At 33.6% G+C, this 22,111-nt stretch overlaps 1 protein-coding gene across 3 annotated transcripts in view; it reads right to left on the bottom strand.

Annotated features, from left to right (window-relative positions):
• Nucleotides 1-22,111, bottom strand: part of LOC150096629 (protein phosphatase 1 regulatory subunit 16A-like) — a 245,116-nt gene that overhangs the window by 48,654 nt on the left and 174,351 nt on the right. For all 3 annotated transcript variants that reach the window (XM_090407864.1, XM_090407866.1, XM_090407865.1), the window contains one exon: nt 9,420-9,495. In XM_090407864.1, the coding sequence (XP_090263990.1) occupies nt 9,420-9,495 (76 nt within the window). The remainder of the gene's footprint in view (nt 1-9,419; nt 9,496-22,111) is intronic.

Raw genomic sequence — 22,111 nt, 5'->3', positions numbered from 1 at the left:
TCATTAGATCTGTGTGAGAATGTGAAATGTGAAAGTGAAAAAAAGAATTTGGATGAAATTCTTTTTTGAATGAAAAAATTTACGAAGAACGTAATTTGTAAATACAACAGAACAACTGGAGCTTGTAATATACCCACTCTTAATGCTTAATGGAAGGAATGACGTCATCATGCTCACGACTTTCTTTCTCTCGGCCAGGAAATACTCCTCGAGGCTTGCATGTTTTTGTGTGGTAAATTTCAAGGTGTGTTAATTAAAACTTTTGCCACGTATATAAAGGAATTGTAGCAATTAATTTCACTGCATTAAACAAACCTCACATTAAGCAAAACCGCATTAAGCAAGGGATACCTGTACATGCTTAATGAATATTCATTAGCATCTTTCATTTCACATGGGAACAATATAGTGATAGGTATAATAAAAATATGACCTTAAAATAGCACAAATAATACATCCAATTAAAAACTAATTACATTTACTTTTTTAACAAAATGTTCCAGGGAGGCAATATATGAAAAACTAAAATACAATACAGGTGTCCCTCACTTTATACAATTAATTCGTTCCATGAAATAATCATGTAACACGAAATTGTGTAAAGTGAGTTGAATTTAGCATTACACCTGTGAGCAAAAGAAATTTTAATGAATGAATTATTTAAACTTATAAACAAAACACACAAATTTTGTTTCGTCAAGATTGAACACTTGCTGAGGCAAATAGGGGTTTGAATTGTCCATGTTCCTGAATTACATTTAGAAATTTTGCTGGAAAGTTCTCAGCAGCAACAACATCAGCTCCTGCAGCCTTGCCAGTCAGCTTGAGATTATGGAATCTATGTCGCACCTTGAAACGTTCAAACCACCCAGCACTTGCAGCAAAAGATTGCACTTTAGGATCAGAATCTATAGCATTCAAATCATCAAACAAACTTTTCGTTTTAGCCTGGATAATCAAGGTGGATCAACGGAACAACACGTTAATTTTCATGTTCAATCCATTGGGTCAACATCCTTTCCAATTTCTCCATAATTGGTGCCCTTATCTGTGTTATCTTAGTTGTCGACATTCTCTTCACGCTTTTACAACTTTCTTTTATTTTCTCTGCTTGATTTCTTATTGTTCTTAAAGTTGATTTTGAAATTCCTGTAGCTCTGACTATGTCGACTGTGCACTCATTACGTTCATACCTCTTTATAACTTCTAATTTTTCCTTCAGTGTTATAGCTTTTCTCTGTTTTTTTAGTCTTGGAAGTATTTTGATCACAATTACCTATTTTTTCCATAATGTTTGCTTTGCAGAAGACTCCAACAATGGAGCTTACTAGTTCTACACCTTCTGTGAGACTGACATGCAGCATGATGCCGCCTTGTCAAAGCAGTGCACGCACAAAGTCACGTGACTATGCACAGTGACTGAAAAATTGCTACCGGTTGAGATTTTTTAAAATTAACTTTTTAAAATCGCGTTATAGCGAAAGCACGTAAAGTGAGATTGCATAAAACGAGGGATACCTGTAATCCACTATTTATCCATCACAATGGGAGATTAAGTTTTTTTCTGCCTATTTGAAGGTTTGGTTGTTTAAAGAAATGTTGCACATACCATGGGGAAGTACCACTCCTTGGCCTAATGGCTGCTTTTCACATTACTGGTAAATTAGAAACTCGCCAAAACTTTATGGGTTTCTTCAATTAAAAAATAAATAAATGAATAAATTTCTGGCATAATTAAAGCTTTCTTACACGGAAACAAGAAACAGCAATCAGAAGATTCTTGAAAGGGAGAGAGGAGGGGAGATAATCACAAACTGTAAACAAAAACATTTGATTCACTGACTATATTTAATTTAGCTTTCCATTAAAAATAGAAAGCCATTTTCCTTAATCATTTATACAGTGATTACTTAATTTCAATCTGATGGAAAAACTTTAATTCTCTCCTGCCCCTGAAAGTAAAAAACTCATTTCTTTTGCAATGTTTCTGAAATTACTAAATAAATGCTGGTGCTGTCTCCTATGGAAATTTCACTAAGTCATCTGGTAGCTTCTAAAGAGTTGAAAGAAGAACTGTTGATAATTTTAAGACCAAAAAAAAAATTTAATTAAATTAAAATCTTAAAAAAAATTAGTCAGTGAAATACAGGAGGATTCAAATTAAGTTTGAACTAATATTCTTTAATGTTGTTAATAATTCACAGTGCACAGCAGGTGTGTGTGTGTGTGTATCATCATAAATTTCCTGATATGTATCCTAAAGGGGTGTTCAGGCTACTATAACACTACATTGTTAAGTTTACATTATTATTAATCTACCATCAACAATTTTCCTCCAAATTAGTCTATTACTTTTCAGCACTCCAACATCGTGGTATATAAATTTCATTCTTCTAAGCTACTTCTAACTGAATCAGAAGTTGCCTCGGTCTTCCTCATGCCATCAAACACCTCTTTGCTAACTTTTCCTCACCCATTCCATTTAAGTGGCCATATCACCTTAGATTAGCCCTGCTCACACATTCTTGAATGCAAACAATGTGAAGTTCCTTCCTAATGTCGTCATTTTAAATATGATTCTGCCATTGATACTATCCGTTCAAGTCCCTAGTTTTTCTCAGAAATCCTCATATCTGTAGTCTCTAATCTTTGATTGGATTTATTTCTTACCCAATTCTCAGATCTAGAGCTTAAAACTTTGGTTGAACACTGTCTTCTATACTGCTACTTTAGTGTTCTAATTTCTCTCTTATTCCATATACATTTATTCAACTGGCTCCCCACTACACTAGTTTCGTTTATTGCATTGCCAATTTCCAGATTTAATTTGCCATCTTCACTTAGAAACTACTAATCAGTACTTTCTAAGTACTAGTTAATAAGTTTCTGGCCAATAAGTTGTCATCTGCCAACTTATTTGCCAGAAACTTTCTGTATGCTTTCCGATTTCCCAGGACCGCTTGTTTAAACTTCTTGTATCCAACATGGTGTTTTTATTTTTCTTCGTTGCAGATAACTTCATCACATGCCACCCTAGTTGAATTAGTCAATCAATGTCTTCTTTAGGATTTCCCACTGATATTATGATTTGTTTCAATAATGAACTACTGTGAGTTGGCATAATGAAAAGAATTATACATACACGGACAAAGAAATTAGCGCACCTGGAAGAAAACATGGTACAACGGCAAAAGTAAGCAAATAGCTAGAGTGCGGGGTGGTATGCAAATGATCCAAGTTTGGTGCAATTGCACATGCCCACACACCCTGTGGTGGCGCTGCAAGCACGAACCGGCAGCCTTATAAAGCCGGCTTGCAGTCGATAGCCGATTAAAGCGAAAAGCACCGGCCGACGCAAGCTAGAGTACAGAGTGACAACAATGCCAGGTAGATACCAGAGACATTGATTTAAGCAACTTACGGACTTTGACAGAGGCATGATCATTGGCCTGAAAACTGGAGGGTGGTGTCGGCACGCTGTATAGGCGTGCACATGAACCATTCTGACCATACCATACCATCTGACAATGTTGGGAGCTGTGGACACGTTCCGGCACTGCCACAGAGCAGAGTGGCACCAGTCGGATCAGGAGGACCAACGCTAGAGAGGATCAACGGATCGTGCAGCAAGCACAGAGGGATCCCACGGTGACCCGGTCCACTAAAATTTCGTATTACACGTAGGGGCTCCTGTGTGTCCACGAACCATTTCCTAACACCTTGCGGAGGCGAATCTATGATCCCAGCGCCCCTTATGTGTGCTCCCATTAACACCGCAACATCGCCATCTGTTTGCGGTGGTGCCAGGTGAGAGTGATGTGGAACGCCACAGACTGGCGACATGTGGTCTTCAGCCTGCTTCGTCTTGGGGACAGATGATCATCATGTCCAGGTGTGGAGGACCCGTGGTCAAGGACACAATCCCGACGTCGCTATCGAGCACCACACCTCTCGCACTGCAGGCATTATGGTCTGGGGAGCCATAGCCTACGATAGCCGATCACTCCTCGTAGTAGTACGTGGCGCATTGACGGGGCAGCGGTATGTGGACGACATCCTATAGCCCCACGTTCTCCCATTCCTGGCTGGGATACCAGGAGTGCTATACCAACAGGATAATGCCCGTCCGTACAGACACTTCCATGGCCTGCCCACTTCCCGGACTTGTCCCCTATCGAGCATGTTTGGGAGCAGCGGAAATGCCAGCTTGGGGACAGATGATCATTATGTCCAGGTGTGGAGGACCCGTGATCAAGGACACAATTCCGACGTCGCTATCGAGCGCCACACCTCTCGCACTATCTATGCTTCCTTCTTGGTGCGCTAATTTCTTTGTCTGTGTGTGTAAAAATGCAGGAATATTCACGTAAGAAACCTTATTAAAGTAGAATTTGTGCCTAAGTATCGTATGCATTGTCAGTACAAAGTCACAGAATGTGGCAATTAAACAATAACAGACAATTCTAAAAAAGTGCCACCCAAGCAATGTAAGAGAACTAAAACAGTAAATAATTCGCTAACTCATTTTAAAAAATAAAATAAATTATATAAATATATGCATAGACAAATAAAGTTAGAAAAGATTAGCAGATTTATAAAGTACAGGTAACCCTCGTATAACGCGGTTGTTAGGTTCTGCAGAAATGGCGCGTTATATAAATTGCGTTATGCGAGTCTCAGATCACATAGAAAAAGTAGGGCTATGTTCCGAAATCGATTTTTTTTTTAAATTATATAAAAAACAATGACATATCCAACAAAAAATATATTTTATTTAATTCAGGTAATTCATGCAAGTTAAGAAAACATACAAACTATGAAACAAGTATAACAAACAAGTACAACTATGAAACATAGTATAAAAGTATAAAAATTACAAATTGTACTTAAACTTCATTGCACATAATGCATAAATGTTTTAGGCAAAATAAAATAGTTCATATTTTAATCTTTCATAGCATGAGGATTCGACAATTGGTTAATAAACACTGGTTCTGTCATGTAATTACCTGACGTATTACTACAAAACAGTAGAGTAATTCTATCTTTGGAAACTTTGAATCCAGGAGCTGATCTTTCATTTTTCGAAATATAGGTGCGTTTTTGCACTTTTTTCCAATATAAACCGGATTCATCCACATTGAACACCTGGTCTGCACTATAAATGTTTATAAACTTTGAGAATTTTTTGTTTAATAAGATTTCCACCCATAGGAATTTTCTTTTGAGGTGCAACCTTCTATCGAAATCATTAGAGATTTCTCCATTTTTCCATTAGAATATTGCATACATGAGCAATGCGTTTTGCACTAATCGTTGACCCAGCAATAAACAATTTCTCGAATTTTATGTTCATTTTGTTTGATTATTCGAATTGTTGATTCATTTAAATTCAAAGTCCCTGCAAAAACTCCTGGTTTTTCTCCATTTTTCAACCGATCCAAGATTTTGAATATTTTTCTTTGAGAGAAATTAATTTTGTTTTCAATGTTGGTTTTTCCCTTTTGTTGCAGTTTATGGCCATTACTATAAAAATAATTTTTTACACAAAAAAGCAAGCATTACATATTGTATGTAACTCACCAGAAAATAAAGTGCTCAGGCAAGCTTAAACGAGGACAATTTTCAACAATAAACATTTTATATGGTAAACAATTGAGGTACATGCATGCTAAAAGTATTTCCCCTAATATAAATTTGCTACTTATAATTACATGCGGGTGCAGGCAGACACAAATTTAACGAAGATAAAATTTGATTTTTAAGTCTCGTTGTGAAAAACATATGAAAAGATAAAGAGTTACTACAATTTGTAGACCGTGTTGTATAAGTACCGTGTTGTATAAGTACCGCGTTCAACAAGGGTTACTACAATTTTAGACTGCGTTATATCGAAACCGCATTGTATAAGTACCGAGTTACACGAGGGTTACCTGTACTATCTTCCACAAAAGGGGATAGACAAAGACCATAAGATCTGTTTAAGTTAGGGCAATGAAGTAAAGTTTCACATATTTCTTTATAAAGATGTTCTATGAGGAAATGACTTATGAAGGACTTAGGTCTTGTTCAAATGAATTCTATCTTTAGTGTCAACAGCATGCTCTGCAAGTCCAGACTGTTCAGGCTTATGGTATTTAATATAAGATGGGTTCTTTTAGATAAATAAAAGCAGATCTTCCTGTTTGTTCAAATAAGATAACTCAAAAGAGCAAGGAATCTGGTAGACAACTGGATAACTGAGAGGCGGAAGCTCTTTCTTAGGAGAAGTGAGAAAGGTGGAGATTTTTGTGATGGGATAAAAGGCAATGGTTTTAAATATTCAGTGGTTTTTAAAACTTTTGCTATGTGTTCACTAATGCCATGTACATGAGGGATAGGAATGCAAGTTATTTCTTCTGTATTTGAAGAAGTAGAGATATCATTTCTATAAAAGCTTTTCTGATGAAAGAATCCTTACAACCATTAGATAAAAAGGTGGAATTAATATGTCATAATTCTTCCTCTAAAAGTTCACCTGAGGAACATAAAGAATAAGTGTTACGTACTAAAATCTTAATAGTTCCAGCCTTTTGACTGGGATAGTGATGAGATTTAGTGTGAATATAACAGCCTGTACAAATCTCCTTCTGAAAAATGTAGGCTACTACTTGGTTGATAAATAATTAGATCTAAAAAGTCCAATTGTTTATTTATATTTTTATTATTTATTTATTTATATAATTTTTTAAAAATAAGTTATGAAATTACTGACCTTTTTTAGTTATCTTACATTAGTAACTCAGGTGATGCTTTTTAGAATTGTCTGTTATTGTTTAATTTCCATTCTGTGATCTTGTAACTGATGATGCCTATGATACTTAGGCGAAAATTGTACATCAATAAATATTTTTTTATGTGAGTTTTCCTCCATTTTTAAAATTCTTTTCATTACTCTAAGGTTTGGTTCTTGTTTTTGATAAACAGTTTCAGTATTTCTTCAATGTTTGCATAGTTGAGTCTACAGTTTACTTGTAAAAGCTGCTCAACTTTAATTGCTTTTACTTTCTTTTCTTCTTATACTTTCTTTTTTCACTGTGATAATCATTTTTATCCTACTTAAAACCACGTGATGGTTGCTTCCAATTTCAAATCCTCTGTATCCTGAAAAGCATGAAGATATCATCAACAATAATATAGTAAATAAGGCTTTTCTTACTTCTTGTGTCTTCTCTCCACTTATGAACATCTTTGTTAGAGTGTGATGTTTGTAACAACTAGTCCATATCCTGAACAGAAATCCAGCAAATACTATTATTATTAACTTTGCCCCTTTTCTCCAATTTTTTAAAAAATGTTTCTAGATGTCTGGTGGGGTTCATTTTCTACTCTGCTGTTAAATTTCCAATAAGGACCACTTTTTCCATTTCCTTTATGTCAACTGCCTGCTCTAATGACTTGAAAAATTCCTCCACGTCTTCCTTAGGAGAACCTTCTGTGGGACTACACACAAATAAGTTTGATCATCCATATAGGTACAATGATGCAACTCCTCAAGATGGCCTGAATAAGATACAAAGGTGATTAGAGATGCAAGTTTATTGTCATGAAGTGTGATATTCTGAACTTTGAGAGCCACAGATAAGACTGCATAATTATTTGCAGAACTGCTATATAGGGAGAAAGTGGAGAAGGCACAGGATCATGGGGTGTTGAAAACAGAAATTTAAAATTTTAGGAAAATATTGTAAAGGTGGTAAAAACAAATCAAAGGATTGCTGCAATACTAAGGACACTGGTCAGCAGAGATAAATATATGTAGATAGGCTTAAGTGTTTGTTGTCATTCATAATGCTTCACTGTAAAAACAACACCAGAGGAAAATAATTTATTGTCCTTACCAGTGGCACACCCAGAGGGGGGGCCAAGGGGCCCGGGCACCCCCCAAAGAAAAGGAAAAAACACTAGAAAATTTTCTAAAAATCTTTTCCTAATTAAAATTCATTTTTTTTTATTTATGTTGTGTGCTACTTATGAATTAGCGATCACTGCAGATGCTCAGTTATAGGTCGTATGCGATGTGTAGTGTGTGTGTTCGCAAAACGTCTACTCAACTCAGCCCCCCCCCCCCCCCCAAAGGTTAAATCCTGAGCACTCGGCCCCCTCCAAGATTAAATCCTGAGTGCGCCACTGGTCCTTATTAATATTTTGCTGGATTTTCAACAAATATCTTGAGATCAGAAATTATAAATATGTAAATACAACACAGCACTTAATTAAACAGCTACAGAAACAATTCAAAGTTTAACTGAAAAGAACTAATATCCTAACAAGGTATATGCTAGAGAATGCATAAAAATGAAGTTAATTCTGAAAAGTTCAGTTAAATGTGGTCTTAGAACGATGTCAGATCTTTAACAAATTGATGCATCCATGTTTGTTGAGGATGAGGAGTGTTCACAGCTCATGCTAATATTAAAAATAGTGTCTCAGACCTATAACAACTTTTATGTGGCACATTTCTTCTTCTATTTAATCACATGGGAATGAATATCCAGAATATGTTCCCATAATACAGAACTACTTCTATTTGTTCAGTAAAAAACTGACATACACCAATACATTATCATACTGAAAGACTTAAGACAATGCTCTGACAGTAGGAAAATGGATTTGCCTACATAATATGTAAATTTTAATGGTTATAAAGGAAATAAACAGCAAACTTTTCACAATATATTACTACATTAATATGGAGAGCAGTGGGTTATTTCCCACTGCTCTCCATATAAAAGATCTACTTGGTTTCCTTTTCATCACACTTTCAACTTCCAAGGATGACCTCTCAGCTTTACTCGATGTATAATTCCTTCTGTATTATCTGGTAAAATCCTCTTGCTAACTTTAAAAATTTCTATAATGACACCTTTTCTGCCTATCCACTAGACTCTGCAATGTATATCCCCTCAACCTCAAGCCTATCCACTAGACTCTGCAATGTATATCCCCTCAACCTCAAGCCTATCCACTAGACTCTGCAATGTATATCCCAAACCAACATTCCTGAGTCATGTTATTACCTTAGTTACCCATTACTGGATCCTCTCCAGAGTTTTCAATCACAACTCAAACTAAGTGCCGAAACCTGATCACAATAATTCTTATGTGATGACCAACACCCTATACTGTGGAACAATCTCCCATGGCCCATCCTTAACTATACTCTTATCATGCTAGCACAGTTCTTTGCAACACTTGCAATGTGTCCTCCATATTTAAAGCCATTGTATATTACCACCACCTCCCAATGGACTTCTTTACTACTCATTCAGAACTATAGATAAAACTGGAAATAAGTTAATGAGAATATTTGGATCTTATTTGAAAGAAACAGATTCAATAACAGAAAATAATTAAAATAATATGCATGTCATACTAACCATATGGCGTTTCTCCATTTTTTGTTTTTGCTTCTAAGTCTGCTCCAGCTTGCACTAAGAGCTCAATAACATCAGGCTAGTAAGTATATATATATATAAAGTTATGTTTTATAATTTAAAGAACAAAACAAAAAAGATAGTTAAAAATAGCCATAATACAAACTTAAAAGGTATGCATCACCATTTACATGCACACAGACTACATCTACTATTTTTAACAAAACTTCAACTTGCAGCCTCAAGAGGCTACTACCTACATGATCTATTTAAAGAACATATGCATGTTTACTCCACAAAAGTGGTATATTATGCAATCATCACATTCAACATCCTAGAATTCAAACCTAGAACTGCCTCCTTTTTTATGATTTGCTCTGGCTCAAAATTTTCTTATCCCACTTTGTTTATTCATTTGCTATCTTTATCACTTTTCAATTTCAAATAATCACTGACTTCTTTGATCATATATTGTTGAAACATAATTTTCTGCAGTTTATATAGCAAATGAACTTTTTTTTTTCCTCTCAACAAAATAACTTCTCTTAAATACTTCTGCATCTCTCACATCCAGATGGTACTATCATAACATCACCAAGATATAAAACACCCTGTCATTATTCTTCTCTTTCAACCAATGCTCCCTCTAGTTTTTTTTTAACAGATGCACAGACTTGCTACTATGCTGTACAGAAAATGTTTATATGATCTGATGACTGCATGACAGTTTAAAACATTTTTTTTTGTGATATACACAGAAAACAAATAACTCAATAAGTTAGCAGCTGAACAGCAACAATTCGTATGTAGGAGGCATTTTAGTTATTACTGCATGACTGTGTTTTCATGCAAGTTAGAAGGAACACTGCTTTCAACTTTTGTATAGATGGATAATGCAAATCACTACACCAAAAACAGTTCACTGCATACCTCCTCTGATTTTTTGCGAAAAAAACAGAAGAATCTTTAATAGCTTTATAACAGAACAAGTATTCTGATGCTCCCTCAAGACAACTACGTTTAAAATTTGTGCTCCAGTATCATGTCCCATCCTACATCTGTATGTTTCTTATTTGTATGGCATCTATTGAATTGTAAGCAAGGAAGGAAGCTTATATTCAGCCTCTTCCAAAATCAAGCATAATTTGATAAATTATGAAGACTACTACCATGTTAAGAATAACTATCTTAATTTCTGAATGTTCTGACCTTAATATGAAGGTCAAAATATGGAGTGTACATACATACACACACACATACAGAGACCAACTACATTACCATTCCAACAGTATGCCAAAGTGACAATGATTTTAACAACCATTATTCTACTTGCCTGACCCCTAGTAGGGAAAAACAAAAGAAACCTACATCAAAACTATATCCTATTTTTCATAACATGGTCAGAGAACAAAATCACAATATCTTTTAATACAGCAATGGTAATGGCTTGATCAATAATTTAACAAGTGTTTGTTATATTAAGGCTAAGATCCTGGAGTACTATAGTCTTAATTATAATTTATAATTAACTCATAGAACAAAAGGTTATAATGTGGGCAGTATATGTGCCATCCATATTCTTGGAATTTTTAGACCACCGTTATTAAGTTTGTTGGAAGTTTTTCACACTTGGTTATACTATAAATTAAAGCCAAGAAATTATATTCTTGGGTCATGAAGGTACTTCGGGCACAAACTTTGTTTGCTTACACTTGGATAAAGGATTAAACCAAGAATGTAATTTCTTGGTATCTTTAATTTATATTATTGTTAAGATTAGGGTGACTGATTACAATTTCACAGAACTCTTTAAATTTGCACTCAGTACACCTGTTCATTATATCACACCACATTTTGATGTAATATAATGAGAAGATGCATTTCCAGTCAATTCTATGTAGAATATTCAGGAAATGATCAGATTTATCATCATCATCAATTTCCTGATATGTACCCCCAAAAGGTGTTCAGATTACTATGACAGCACTACATGATTAAGTTTACATTATTATTAATCTCCTATCAAGAATTTTCATCCAAATCAATCTGTTCATTTTTATCCTTTCCTGTCTCTGTAAAGAGATTATTTTACATCGAGCGTTAGTATTTACTCAAGGGTTCAATTCCAATTGGTGCAATGACTTTTAACTTCTTTTAGAATCCAGAAAATCACTGACTCAAGACCAAATAAAAAATATACATTCAATGAAACTAAAACAATATATACATTTAATGAAACTAAAACAATATATACATTTTGAATAATATTATATAAATAACTACAAAATTAACTGGATCCTAGGCCTTCTAAAATAAATCTACACTTTTGAGATTATCTTATCCAAAATATTAAAATCACTCATTCTATTATTGGATTGTTTGACATATATTTAATCATGTCTACCAGACTAAAGAGTCAACGTTCTAATTGAATGTTCAAGGAAACATTGAATGGAAAGTTTAATTTTCTGTCTTAAGGACACCAGATTACTATGGAAAAAGCAACTGGTTAAATTTGAAATTGTAAAGTGGCTTAATATGAAGAGTTCTACTTAGATTAGTTGTTTATGAAGCAGTAGAAGAAACTTATATCTCTTGTACAAAAATTAGTAAATTGTGCATCAAATCGAGCTGCAAGAGGTAAAAATATTTATACTTCAGTGAGGAATAATATTGTATGCTACATAAGGGAGATAAAAAAAAAAGGATCCCATGGAAAAGAAGAAGAAAATTTTTTGTTTCCAGGAAAGAGCCTAACAAGAAATGATGATCATTTTGTTGTTGTGAAAACAAGGTAAACACCTTGTTGTTTTTGTTAGAATTGAAGTAAAAGACAATGATCATTTTGTTGTTGTTTTCACAACAACAAAATGATCATCAGTGTTTTCTTGTTAAGCCCTTTCCTGGAAACAAAAAATTTTCTTCTTCTTTTCCATGGGATCCTTTTATTTTATCTCCCTTATGTAGCATACAATATTATTCCTCACTGGAGTATAAATATTCTTACCTCTTGCAGTTCGATTTGACGCACAGTTTACTAATATTGATTTAATATGATTTTTCCATTGACGCCATCAGTTCACTCACCTAATTTTTTTCAGAACCTCTCAGATCTGTGGTCTAGTCTTTGACCAAGTGCTTTATTTTAAATCCAACTTTCAGATCCATAACTTAAAAATGGTTTAAACAACCTCTGTCTTGTATACTGCTAGTTTGGTGTTTTGGCTAATTTCTCTCTTATTCCATATAAATTTATTCAGCTGACTACCCACCGTACCAGCTTTGCTTATTCTGTTGTCTATTTCCAGATTTAAACTGCTATCTTCATTAAAAACTGTGCCTAAATATTTTACTTGTTCTATAGGATCTCCATTCAGAATGTAGCTGAAGTTTTCTATGTTCCTGCCTATTTTCATAGTTTTGGTCTTTTTTATTGCTGATTTTCATGCTGAATTTGTTATAGCTGTTATTCAATTTAGAGAATACTGGAAACTTGCACCAGATGTGTTTAGCAGTACAATATCATTTGCATAAAGCAAATTGGACATCTCCAATTCTAATATCAGGCTTAATGCCACTTTCTTTTATAATGTGATCCATATAAATGATGAATAAGAGTGGAGATAATGTGCATCCTTGTATTACCCCTGATTTTACATCAAATTATCTTCCTGTATTTCCTTCAATTCTAACTGCTGACTGAAAACTTAAATATAAACTATGCATTGCTCTGCATAAAATGTTTGTGAAAAGTGTTTGAAAATGTGAAAACACATAAAATGTGTTTGAAAAGCTTTTCTCTGGGCACCTTGTCGTATGCCTTTTCCAGATCTACAAAACTTAAGTACAGATCTTTGTCATATTCTTATGATTACTTAATTATTTGTTTTAAAGTGAAAATGTGATCTTGATAACCTCTATTTGGCCTGAACCCAACTTGTTCTTCTCCAAGTTTCTCTTCCACAATCTTTCTCAACCTCTTTTCAAGTATGCTTGCATAAATTTAACCTGGAATACTTAGTAGAGAAATTCCTTTGGAATTTTCACATTGTTTTATTCCCTTTTTTATAGATGGGTACTATGACAATACTACTCCAATCATTGGGAATTCAACCTTCTGACCAGGGCCCTCTGAAATATGTAATGTAGCCACTGCAAAACTTTTACCTACACACTTAAGCATTTCTGGTTGAATATCATCTACTCCAGCTGCTTTTCCACATTTCAAGTTTTTGATGGCTTTTTCTACCTCAAATATTAATATGTACTCCTCTTTGCATTCCTACTGAAATTTTCTAGTATGGTTCTGTCACTGCTTGGTTCGTTTAACAGTATTTCAAAGTAATTACTCCAGACATCTAGGATATCCTTATCTTCAGTTTTTCATGTCACCTTTATCATCTTAGATTCCTTTTACAGTACTCTTTTCTCCATTTCTAAGCTTCTTCAATAGCCTCCAGAACATTTTGCCACCTACCTGATATTTATTTTCTATATTCTTACCAAAGTCTTCCATGACTTATTTACTAGGAGCTTCTTCTTTAACTTCTTGTGTTCACCATAGCGTTCTTATATTTCTATCCTTGCAAACAACTTCACCACATACCTCCCTAGCTGAATCAATCAACGTCTTCTTCAGAGTTTGCCATCGAGACTCCAAGGTTTGGTTCTTGTTTTCAATTTGTTTCATTTTTTGATTCAATACTGTTTGTATAGTCGAGTCTACAATTTACTTGTAAAAGCTGACCAATTTAATTATTTTTAAATCTTTCTTACATATTGTTCTTTTGAATGTGATATCCATTTTTATCCTGCTTAGTACTAAGTAACAGTCACTTCCAATTTCAAATCCTCTGTATACACTCTTGTATCCTGAACAAGCATGAAGATATCATATCAACAATAAATTAAAGATACCAAGAAATTATATACTTGGTTTAATCCTTTATCCAAGTGTAAGCAAACAGTTTGCACCTGAACTATTTTCAGGACTGGGGCAACTTGTATAAAGAAGCTAATGACTTCATATTACTTGCCTTAGTATCCCATAATGCAAAGCACATCTCCTTGCGGACATGAATAATGCTATGCATTATGGGAAGGGTCACTACCCAGACTGGTTTCAACCTTTATTGAGATCTCATCAGTGGGAGTCAGACCCAGAGGTTATACTAAGGTTGAAGTATAACAACCTTATACAAAAGGTTGTTATACTTCAACTGGGTTATACAAAAATATGATGTATATGTTAACATAACATAACATAACATCATTGGCCAGAAGGGTGAAGCAAGATGCTTTTATTCCCCTTTGTCTGATAAGGAGGATGAATTGAAGGAAAGATTTATGAGCTGAGAGCTCGCCCTGGGGGGCACGGAGATTAGTCATTGTTGCATTACTTTAATCTTAGTATCACCTCTGGGTCTGGCTCCCACTGATGAGACCTCAATAAAGGTTGAAACTGGTCTGGATAGTGACGCTTCCCATAGCATTATACATGTCTGCAAGGAGATGTGCAGGGCTGCATTTACCATAAGGCGCAAGCTGCGGGCCTCAATCTCTATGGGGGCCACATTTTAAAACCTTACTCCTCACAAAGAACAATAAAAAATCAAAATAGTTATAGTTGCAAAATAAAATAATTATTTTTAAATATTAAATTCATAATATAAAAACTAGAGGTCGCTGAAAAATTTGTGAGATCTCCCGCTTCCATTTGAAATACATTGTTCCTTCCTTAGAATATAAAACTAACAGGAACTCCTGTATTCCATAAAATTCATGTATGTAAGCTTACCATTTCTTTGCTGGACGTGTATATACGTCCAGCAAACCTGGATAATATTCTGTCGACCTGTTGAAAGAACGTGGATAAGAAGTGCAGTTTGACCGTCATGTCCATTAGAAGGGGCAATAATCCTTCACGCAGAAAATAACACTTAACCAGATTACCTGGCGTACATAGTAGCTATGTTCAGTTGCCTACAGCAAGAAACGCAGTTGCTTGCCGTTTGCTTGGTAACCAGAATCTAAGTTATATAAGACTAAATGCCTATGAGTTATCTTCATTGTTGCTGCTTGTTTTTATCGTATAATTATAGTTTTTAATCATCATCATCAAATTCCTGCCATGTACCCTCAAGGGGTGTACAGGATATGACAGTACTACATGAAAAAAATTACATCATTATTAACTTCCTATCTACAATTTTCCTCCAAATCAGTCTGTTACTTATCAAGACTCCAATATTATCAGATCTTATATTTCTATCGTCTAAGGCACTTTGTACCGTATCAATCCACCTACATCTTGGTCTTTCTCTGGGTCGTTTTGCTGCCAAACTGGCAGAGAACACTTGTTTTGCTAATCTTTCTTCGTCCATTCTGTTTAAGTGACCATACCACCTGAGATTAGCTCTGCTAACGCATTCCTGGATGTTGACAATGTCAAGTTCTTTCCTAATATCCTCGTTTTTAATATGATATTGCCATTGATGCCATCTGTTCACGCCTATAATCTTTCTCAGGACTCTCATATCTGCGGTCTCTAGTCTTTGGTCAAGTGTTTTACTTCTGACCCAGCTCTCTGATCCATAAGTTAAAACTGGTTTGAACACTGTCTTGTATAGCTAATTTAGTGTTCCGACTAATTTCTCTCTTATTCCATATGAATTTATTCAATTGACTTCATACCATACCAGCTTTGCTGATTCTGTTGTCTCTTTCTATATTTAATTTACCGTCTTCACTAAAAATCGTGCCTAAGTAGCTGAAACGTTTCACTTGTTCCACAGGTTCTCCATTCACAACACAGTTGACATTTTCAATGATTCTGCCTATTTTCATTGTCTTTGTCTTTTTATTGCTGACCTTCATACCATATCTATTACAACAGCTATTCAATTTAGTCAGAGAATCTTGCAGACTTGTAGCGGATTTATTTAGAAGTATAACATCATCTGCATAAGGCAAAGAGCTGACATTAACATTTCCAATTTTGATATCATGTTTAATACCACTTTCCTTCATTATGTGATCCATATAGATAATGAATAACAGAGGGGATAATGTACATCCTTGTCTCACACCAGATTTAACATTAAACCATCTTCCTGTACTTCCTTCAATTCTAACTGCTGACTTACAACTCAAATAAAGACTAAGTATTGCTTGATATAATGCCCCATTGACACCATATAACTGTAGCGTATTGAATGGCTTCTCTCTTGGCACCTTGTCATATGCCTTTTCCAACTCGACAAAACTTAAATACAGATCTCTGTTATATTCCCATGCTTTCTCGACTATTTGTTGTAAAGTGAAGATCTGATCCTGACAGCCTCTATTTGGCCTGAATCCAGCTTGTTCTTCACCAACGCTTTTCTTCCACAATTCTTCTCAACCGTTTCTCAAGTATACTTGCATAGATCTTGCCAGGAACACTCAGTAATTCTCACATTCAGTTTTATTTCCCTTTTTATATATAGGTACTATGAGAGCTCTACTCCAATCATCGGGAATTCGTCCCTCTGTCCAGGCTTTCTGAACTATACAGTGCAGCCACTGTAAGACTCTTATACCATACTTCAGCATTTCTGGTCGAATATCATCTACCCCTGCTGCCTTTCCACATTTCAAGCCTTTGATGGCTTTTTCTACTTCAAGTATGGATATGTATTCCTGACTGCATGCCTGGTCAGTGTTTTTTACCACTGTGCTGTCATCACTGCTGATTTCATTAGCAGTTTTTCAAAGTAATTACTCCATACTTCAAGGATATCTTTTTCTCCTGTTTTCATTTCACCTTTATCATCTCTAATTCCTTTTACAGCACTCTTTCCTCCATTCCTAAGCTTCTTCAATAACCTCCAGAATATTTTGCCACCTTCTTGATATTTATTTTCTATATTCTTGCCAAAGTCCTCCCATGACTTTTGTTTAACTAGTTTTACACAGTGTTTAGCATTCTTGCATTTTTCTCTGTATTCTCTAACAGCACAAGCTGACTTATTTGACAGGAACTTTTGATATGCTTTCTTCTTTTCCTTCACTGCCTCTTTAACTTCTTGTGTTCACCAGGGAGTTCTGATTTTTTTATCCTTGCAGATAACCTCACCACATGCCTCTATGGCAGAATCAATCTGGGTTTTCTTCAAGGCTTGCCACTGAACTTCCAAGTTTGGTTCCTGTTCTCAAACTCTTTCATTTTTTCTTCAATAATCTTTGTGTATTTTATTCTACAGTTCACATCTGAGAGTTGCTCAACTTTTATTCGCTTTAAAACTTTCTTACATGTTATTCTTTTCAATATGAAATTCAATTTTATCCTGCTCATGACTAAATAGTTTTTAATGCCAGTGCAAAATAAGAAATTCTTTCATACTTTCTTCACTTCATATTGTATCACTTTCGAAGATCAATGTCACTATCAATTTTTTTGCTAATTATTTTAATCGCCAATGTATTTCAAAATTCTCCCAGAACTTGATTGAATATAATTATTTTTGTCAAACAATTATTTTATAAATTCATGAAAATCCAAATCTAAAAATGAATACAGCCTCCATCTGTTCCAAATTAAGTTTTCTTTTTTATTAATAATCTTAGTTCGAAGGTTAGTTCACAGATTATGCGAAGGTTCACACGTTTCAATTTTGCTTTATAGAGAATCATACGTAAATCTGAATCATATCATGTAATGCATAATTTTTATAACATAATCTGTAGGTTTTTGCATTTCAACTTTCTTGGTTTCCCCCTAATCACTCACTACAAATTGAAATAAATGGCAGTTATGAAGTCAACTGTTATGTACATATTTTCGGCTAATTTCAATATTGTGCAGCAGTTTTGAAGTAGCGATATTACCTTTCGAAAAATGGGTAGGTGCATGCATCAAAATGAAATTTTACTTCCAAATTTTCATAACAGAATTAATTCGCCTTTAATCTAACTCCCCCTCTCTCAAAATTATCATCTCTCACACACACACACGAAATACTGCTAGATAACATATGTGCACTTTCTTTTTGTTTGAATGTTATTTTTCCAAAGTAATTGTACCAGAGAACTTTTAATATTTGATTCCGAAATTAAACTGTGATTATTATAAATTAGTAAATTTTGTATAATTTTTCATTTATATTATTTCATGATAAGTATAAATCATTAAATGTAATATTGGGGAAATTAATGTTTAAAAAACAGTTTCATCCTACAAAAGCAATATCAGAATAAAATGTTTTGAACATCTATAAAGCAATCAGAAAGGTGAAAAATATAATAATAAAATAAAATAAATTTCTGTGTGTATTTGGCTATTGTTAGGGACTTTTTAGTGCGTTTACTGGACGTGTTCATTTCTCACTTTCTCAATAATTTTTGTTAGCTTACAGACTGTTACTCGAGCAGAAAGGAATAGGTCTACAACCCTCTCTTCCCCATAAAAAAACATAAATGATTATGTAATACATATGCACCTTTTCTTTTAAATAATTTAAATCTTTCTTTTTGTTTCTTCAAGATAATTGTGTCAAATTATTTACAATTTTTCAATAATAAAAATGAAACTGTCACTATAAATTAAGAAATCATTTTGGTATAACTTGTTGTATCAGCCTGTAAAAGATATGTCAGTATTTCTGTGTTAGGATGTCTGTAATCAACAACAGAAAACGAAACAAGACATTCTTGATGTATTCTGCACTACAGCTAGGCAATTTAGTGTGATTTCTGGGGAAACTTTCTCTCTCTTGTCTTTCTCAATAACAGTGAGCGATATTTTCTTTAGCTTTTCCTCCAGCTAAGAGGATTATTATGGAGTATTTTAAAGACGTACTAATATTTAGAATTAAAAAAAATAATAATAAATAAATAACAAAAATAACACTACTGAAATTTCAGCAGACCACTGAACAACTGATTTCAGATTGCAAAGAAATGGTGCAGAATTAAAGCTTGTTTGAATAAAGGAAATTTAAGCTTCGATGGCACAACAATATTATTGCTTTATTTAATTTTATTTTTTGTCAAAACGGTAAACTGAAGTAACAGATTTTGAATACTGTCTGAAAGCTTTCAAGCCAGTAGAAATTTAAAGTAGTAATGTAACTGTGTTCCAGGAGAGGAGAAGGGAGGTAGATGCAGTAGAATATCTTCAAAATAACATAAATTTTGAATTATTTCGTATAGGATATCCTTCATGTTATATTTTTAGCATATCTACAGTGGTTACACTGGATATTATAGTACAGATCCTAAAAAAATAATAAAAAATCTGTTGCAGTTTTAAGCAAAAGACAAAGGCGAAGAGTCTCTGATAAAATACCATTGGATGTAAATTTTCGATATTAAAATTAAAAAGTCTTACAATCGGAAACCCCGAGTAATGCAGTTTAACATCACTTGTTGTTCACAAAAAAAAAATGTTCCTAAAATTGAAATGTTACGATCTGTATAACGGTATTTTGCAAGGAAAGAAAGCAAAATGTCATATTTATTTCAATAAATGTTATTTAAAAAATATAAACATTATTTGACACAATATTTTAAATGAAACAAACATTCGTGAAAAAAATTCTTCTATATTGTCAGTAAAGTGAAAGAACTTAAAGTTGTCTTGTTCTGTGACACTGATTTGAAGAATAAAAGGCAGCAAATTTACTATTACTAAATAGATTCATCAAAAGGCTGATCTCTGGTCATTTCAGGATTGATTATTTTCACACGCATGAAATTCGTTTTTATTTTTGGGAAAAGACACAATAATTCTGCAGGAAAACAAAACAAAAAAAATCAAATATCGTAGGACAATAAAGGAATTTCCAAGTAACACAGTACAGTACATAAAGTCAAAGGTTGTTCCACCACAGTTAATCCATTAACAGCTCTAAAATCGGAGTTCAGGGATTAACGGCGAAGGGGATAATTGCACAATGAAAACTGGATTCCTGATGAAGTTTTGATCCATTAAAATTGAATTGGCAACTATGCTGTAGAATCTTGTCCAGAAGCAGTGCAGTATTTTTGTTTTATTCAAAACGTATATAATTACTTTTCATCTTCAACAAGAAGATGGAGTATACTCCTTAGACATTTAGAAAAAAAAATCTTTAACAGTTAAAAGATTAAGTGAAACGAGGTGTTTCACAAGTGCTGACACTGTATTGCTTTGAAACCGTGAATATAAACAAATTAATGAAGTATCCATTTCTCCTCATAAAAAACCTATTTTTTAATTAGAGCTCATCATTGACTGATCATTTTGACAATTCAGAAACAGCCATTTTAACAGTTGTGTGAGACAAAATTTTACAACGAATAAATGCTACTAGTAAATCTCTACAAGATCCCGATATGGATTTGTTTTTAACTAATAATTTGTTACAGTCTTTAGTTGGTTTTATTTTAGATATAAGAAATAGTTTTTGCTGCTTTAAGTGAAGAAATGAATTTATTAACAGATGAGACAAAATTTAAAGTTGAGAAGGAAAGAGAAAAAAAACGAAAAAAATGTCTCACGAAATTTCACAATCTAACGATGAGATTACTCATATATTACATAGGAAAGAAAATTTCATTCTTAATACTTTTAATGTCTTTGCGATAAGCTAATTTTGGAAATTAATGAAAGAGCAAAAAGTTATTTAGACAGATAGTTTTGGCATTTTTTGGAGAAAGATATAGCTCAAGATAAGTACAAGACTAGTATTAACAAAATTTTACAATCTTATGGGGCTGATATTGATTCAGAAAAATTTATTGGTGAAGTTAAGCAATTTTTAATAATGATAAAAGAAGAAAATTTTTCAATTATAATAAGTACAAATTTATAAACGATGGATTAAGGTCTACTTTTCTGAACGTAGAAACAATTCTAAAAATACTTTTGAGGATGCCTATTTTAAATGCAAGTGCTGAACGCTCATTTTCAGTGTTGAAACGAATAAAAAATTTAAGAAGCAACTTGCACCAAAATAAAACAAGTGACCTGTCGTTGTTATGCATTGAATCAGATGTAATAGACTCAATTAATTATGATATCATTTTAGATATATTTGCTAAAACCAGAGCCAGAAAAAACAAAAAAACTTTTAGTTATTCTTTTTTTAATTTAAATTTGAACTGATTTATATATATATATATATATATATATTTTTTTTTTTTTTTTTAAATGCAAATATATGTATACCAGTTACCAATGTGTTATTTTCAGTTTATTAAAATGAGTTATTATGGAAACGTCGACTTTTATTTTCATTAAACTAAAAAAAAAAAGCGTATGAATTTGATTAACTGAAATAGACTTCTTTTGAGACCTCATTATGATGTTGCACCTAGGGCCTGGAAAATATATAAATGCAGCCCTGAAGATGTGCTTTGCATTATGGGATACTGAGGCAAGTAATGTGAACTCATTAGCTTCTTTATACGAGTTGTCTCAGTCCTAAAAAAAGTTCAGGTTCAAACTTGTTTGCTTACACTTGGATAAAGGATTAAACCAAGTATATAATTTGCATTTTTGAAAATTATGGAGACAACTACCGTGTTTGAAGAAAAACTTTAGTTTAATATAACTAAAATCTATATTCGACGTTTCCACTTTTATGTCAAGATCATCTTCTGGAGCATACAACTATACACAGAAAACAAGCTACACTACAATCAAACTGGTTTGTTAAAGACACTGACCAACC

This window comes from Typopeltis vanoorti, chromosome 18 (assembly GCF_054136105.1).
Source record: "Typopeltis vanoorti isolate ZY-2024b chromosome 18, IOZ_Tvanoo_1.0, whole genome shotgun sequence".
NCBI lineage: Eukaryota > Metazoa > Arthropoda > Arachnida > Uropygi > Thelyphonidae > Typopeltis > Typopeltis vanoorti.
The sequence above is the reverse complement of the archived record's forward strand: the minus strand, read 5'-3'. Positions and strand labels throughout refer to the sequence as shown.